The sequence below is a fragment of the Agrilus planipennis genome, unplaced genomic scaffold, assembly GCF_000699045.2.
Source record: "Agrilus planipennis isolate EAB-ADULT unplaced genomic scaffold, Apla_2.0 scaffold157, whole genome shotgun sequence".
NCBI lineage: Eukaryota > Metazoa > Arthropoda > Insecta > Coleoptera > Buprestidae > Agrilus > Agrilus planipennis.
The window spans coordinates 532,874-538,304 of record NW_020438947.1 but is presented as its reverse complement, the minus strand read 5'-3'; the positions used below and the strand labels follow the sequence as shown (position 1 = coordinate 538,304).

General features: G+C 45.4%; 1 protein-coding gene across 1 annotated transcript; it reads left to right on the top strand.

Annotated features, from left to right (window-relative positions):
* Positions 1–4,053: 4,053 nt before the first annotated feature.
* On the top strand, positions 4,054–4,716 carry LOC112904540. Its single transcript, XM_025974747.1, has one exon. It carries the CDS (start codon positions 4,189–4,191, stop codon positions 4,714–4,716), a length of 528 nt encoding a protein of 175 aa, XP_025830532.1. The 5' UTR covers positions 4,054–4,188.
* Positions 4,717–5,431: the final 715 nt, after the last annotated feature.

Genomic DNA, 5,431 nt, shown 5'->3' with positions numbered 1-5,431 from the left:
AGAGGCATTCACTACGGCCTGGGATTTATTAGTTGCTCGCTATGACAATCCTAGACTGATGTTATCTTCCCATCTAGACTGTCTTCTTTCACTTGAGAAGATAGCTCCTCGCTCTGCACGGGCCTTAAATGACCTCCTGAGTTCAGCCACCAAGGCCATTGAGTCCATCAAGGGTCTTAACGTCACTACGGATACCTGGGATCCGATTCTTGTGTACCTTACTGTCAGTAAGCTTGACGATCGTTTGAGAGAAAGCTGGGAGAACCATCTAGGATCTTCAAGTGAGTTTTCTGCATTCTCTTTTCTCACGCAGCTTCTGACGGGACGAGCTCGCGCTATGGAGACGCTCGAGATCAACACTCCTGTTTCCACGACATCTACTGAGTCCACATCCTCCCGCCAGTCAGTGAAGTCCATTGCTTCTCGTAGCTCCGCTAGAGTTCATATTTCTATCGCTGCAGTCAGGTCAAGTAAGCTGGGGTTGTGTGCCATCTGTGAGAAGAAGCACTGCGTTCTTTTCTGCCCCACTTACCAAAATGCAGATGGACCTGAGGGCAAGTTGGAACTGGTAAAACAGTACAACTTGTGTTTCAACTGTTTGGGGCGACACAAAATTGAGAACTGTGAGACCAAACAAGGGTGTAAGAAATGTGGCACATCATACTTCTACCCATTTTAAACGCCCTTCTGAGGCTCGAAGACTTGGTTCAACGCAATCTACCTACGCTGCCTCAGGAACATCGAACCAGGCTGAAACTCAACAATGACTAGCTACGTCTAGCGGTAATCTTGATGATGATTTTTTCGCTACTACTCAAGTAAACTCTCCTGTGTTACTCGCTACTTCTAGAGTTTCAGTTTCTTTTCTACGAGGTCATTCGTTACCTGCTCCAGCACTCATTGATCTAGGCTCTGAGTTGTCATTTATCTCGCTACAGCTATTCAAGAGGCTTCAATGCCCTCGCCAACGTTCATCGCTTTCGCTACATGGTATTGGAAATTCGTCTGCTGGCAATACTCTTGGAAAATGTCAACTTTAGCTGCATTCGCTACACTCATCAGCTGTGATACCTATCACGGCTCATATTCTGTCAACAGTTACAGCTAATTTACCCTCATTCAACTGTCCAGCCCGTAATTGGCCTCATCTCTCTGGACTACAGTTGGCAGATCCAGAGTATTTTTTGCCAGGTGAAATTGATCTTGTGCTCGGTGCTGTTCCAACTGGGCTAATTCTTGACGGAGAGATTCTGAAGGGACCTTCTAGCACTCCTGTTGCACAATCTACCGCTCTTGGTTGGATTGTTTTTGGGGCTGCTGATCATCCAACGAACTCTGCAACCGCTAAGGAGGGCTATGGATATCACGCATCCGCTGATGATGATATTCAAGAGCTTCTCGTTTCCTTTTGGATCCAAGAGACGATGCAGTCTTCTTCTACTGTCATTCTCAGTCCTGATGAGACTAAATTTGAGCATCACTTCGCTACTACTCACGCCAGAGATTCTTCAGGACGCTATGTGGTTCGCCTTCCGCTGAAACAGTCTATTGAACAACTTGGGGACTCCTCTACAGCTGCGAAAAGATGTTTACAAAGCATGCTGCGCCGCTTATCTTCTAATGCAACGCTTAGTTCACTCTACTACAACTTTATGAGTGAGTATGAACAAATGATCATATGAGAGTTGCTTCCTCTGTTTCAGCTAGCAAACCACACTTCTATCTGCCTCACCATGGCGTCCTGAAGGAGCATAGTACGACTACCAAACTCAGGGTAGTATTCAACGGCTCCTGCAATACCTCTGCTGGTGCTTCGCTGAACGATGTACTTCATCCTGGTCCTAAAATCCAGATTGAGCTCTCCGACGTTCTTCCCTGGATCAGACGACACCCCTACGTATTCGCTACTGACATCACCAAGATGATTAGACAGATTAAGGTGCATCCGCTAGATTGGGATTTGCAACGCATTCTCTGGGTTAATTCGCAACAACAGGTAGTACCTTATTATCTTACGACAGTTACTTATGGCACCCGTTGCGCACCTTTTCTAGCCGTACGTACGCTTTTACAACTGGTCCAAGATGAAGGAATAAAGTTTCCCCTCGCTGTAGAACCGCTCACGAAGGGTCGCTGCGTAGACGACATTTATGGAGGAGCTCATTCGTCACAAGCAGCCGCTAAAATCGCTAACCAGCTGATTGAAATCTGTACTTCTGGAGGTTTTCCGCTCGCAAAGTGGGCCAGCAACTCTGATGAGCTACTTCAACAAGTCTCTACAACGGACAGATCACCTGCAAGTTCAACCAGCTTTGAAGAGGCTACCATTAAGGTGCTGGGATTAAATTGGCACCATTCAGCAGATAAGTTTAAATTCTCTTATCATTTTTTTACTGAAAAGGCAGTTACAAAGCGATCTATTTTCTCTGAAACAGCTCGCCTATTCGATCCTCTTGGATTTCTCGCTCCTGTGGTTGTACGAGCCAAAATGCTGATGCAAGAATTGTGGCTTGAAAAAGTTACTTGGTATGAACCGCTCTCTCCTACGCTAGTACAAAAGTGGAATATATTCAGAGAAGACCTCGCTAATATCGAGTCAATCGAAATACCTCGCTGGTTGGGGTTATCAGTTGGAGTCACCATTGAACTTCATGGTTTCGCTGATGCTTCGCAACTTGCTATGGCAGCAGTAGTGTGCCTGAAGGTTATCTCGCCTGACGGAACTCCTACAGTCTCGCTTGTGTGTGCTAAAATTCAAGTTGCACCTCTACAACACACTACAATTCCACGCTTAGAATTAAACGCTGCAGTAATACTCGTTCAATTAACTCGCTATGTGAGTAAAACACTTGAGCTTGAAGAAGTTCCTATCTATCTGTGGACAGACTCGTCTGTGGCTCTTATATGGATTGGAAGCCACCCATTTCGCTGGAAGGAGCACCGCTAAATGAATGTTCATCCCTGGGAAGCAGAACCCTGCAGATTGTGTATCGAGAGGGCTAACAACAATAAAATTGGCTCAACATTCGCTCTGGTGGAGTGGCCCTTTTTGGTTGTCATCTGCTCGCGACCAATGGCCTCCTTTCGATACTCCAACGCAGACTCTCGCTCACATTGAAAACAGGTCTTATCTTCAATGTTGTAGGAAAAGCAGATCAACCTTCGCTTTGGGAACTGTTAACTCGCTATTCTTCGTTACCACGACTTCTACATACCGTAGCAATCTGCTTACGCTTTGTTGCATGTGCTAGAAAAGTACCAAACTCTTCGCTGACGATCACACCGCTTTCTACCGCTGACCTGGAATCAGCTAGACTGCTGATTATAAAACTTATTCAGAGTTACTACTTCACTGAGGCTATAAAAATCCTAGTTCAAGGCAATCAGCTACCATCTTCACATTATCTACTGAAATTAACACCGTTCATCGATCATCAAGGTGTTCTTCGAGTTGGTGGACGGTTGAACTACTCTCAACTTGATCCTCAGCAAAAACATCCAGCTATTTTGCCTCGACAATCTCCGCTTACTTCGCTACTCATTACTGAAGCCCATCATAAAACTCTTCATGGTGGTACTCAACTTACTCTTGCTTACCTGAGACGGTCGTACTGGATAATTGGTGGTCGAGCGCCAGTACGATCATTCATCTTACGCTGCGTCACTTGTGCACGTCACCGAGGACTTCGAGCCCAGCAGCTAATGGGACAACTACCATCTACTCGAGTCACACCTTCTAGAGCCTTTTTATACACCGGGATAGACTATGCTGGTCCTATCACTTTGAAAACCTGGAAAGGCAGAGGTGCAAAAACTCATAAGGGATGGATCGCAGTTTTTGTGTGCTTCTCAACTTCTGCAGTTCATCTTGAAGTCGTGTCTGATTATTCGACTGAGACATTCGTAGCAGCGTATAAGAGATTCGCTAGCCGTCGAGGCATCTGCCATACTCTCTATAGTGATTGTGGTACCAATTTCGCTGGGGCAGATGCAACGCTAAAATCGCTATTCAAGGCATGATCAAAGGAACTTGGAAAACTCGCTACCCTTCTCTCCAACGACGGCACAAACTGGGTATTCAATCCTCCTGGGGCTCCTCACTTTGGTGGCAAGTGGGAAGCAGCAGTGAAATCGCTAAAATTCCATCTTTCAAGAGTTATTGGTGAAACTTTACTCACTTATGAAGAAATGACAACGTTCCTTCATCAAGTAGAAGCCATTTTGAACTCGAGACCACTCGCTCCGCTCTCTGAGGATCCTGCAGACCTGTCAGCGTTAACTCCAGGTCATTTTCTTATCGGTGAGGCACTAAATGCTGTTCCAGAACCTTCGCTGAGTGAACTCGCTGAGTCAAGACTCTCAAAGTGGCAACTTATACAACAACGAACAGAACATTTCTGGAAAAGATGGTCCGCTGAGTGTCTACAACGCTACCAGGCCATATCAAAGTGGCATCACGCTTCAAACGAGGTGAAAGTCGGCTCGCTTGTGCTCATCACTGACGAAAGGCTACCACCAACAAAATGGCCCCTCGCTCGAGTTCTCTCTCTTCATCCTGGACGAGATGGACTGACCAGAGTGGTTACTATTCGTTCCGCTACCTCTACTCTGACCAGACCAATCGCTAAATTGTGTGTGCTACCAGTCGACGCCTTTGAAGAACCTTTTGTCAACGCTGTCGCCAAAGGGGGGGAGAATGTTAAGAAATTAGCGTGATTAACGACCCAAATCGACAACGACCCGACATCTACCAGTTCATAAGACTACTCGCGCTGCAGAACACTCGTTTACCGAGTGTGTCTACGACCTCTCCCTCTCTCCTCACCACTCGCCTCTAGAGCGGAGGACGACTGCCGGCGGCCATGAAACGAGAGTTGCTTTTTAACGTGCTAGAGGCAACCACGTGTTGATCTATTTATTTTTCGTTGAACTCAATTATATCAATAGTAGTGTAATAATTTAGATTTTTGTGTTTGCTTGAATTCCTCTTAGTTTTTATTTTTATTTCGATTTTTTACTGTAATCCTCACAGTACCAGATTGTTGCTTCTCGCTTGGTATTTTTAGTACAGATACAATGATTTGTAACGTTCTCGGGAACCGATTTGAGGTATTTATTAAAGATAGTCCACCAAAGAACATGAGGTAACCACTGTTTCCATACGTGATAAAAGGACCAAATGGATAGCCTATGTCGTCTTTGAACGGTGTGAGACGACGATTTGTGGCATTTTCAGGAACCTATCATGAAGCGTTTCTGAAGGATCGCCCACCAAAATACTCGAGTTACCCACTGCCTCTAAGCGAGAAAGTAGATAAAATGGACTACAAAAATCGCATTTACAGGGTGTGATACAATGACTTTTACCATTCTCGGGGACTTATATGAAGTATTTATTAGAGATAGTTCACCAAAGATCTAGAGGTAGCTA

What these genes read in the sequence shown, in the direction of transcription:
- LOC112904540 (XM_025974747.1), top strand. Translation starts at nt 4,189, where the DNA reads ATGACAACGTTCCTTCATCAAGTAGAAGCCATTTTGAACTCGAGACCA.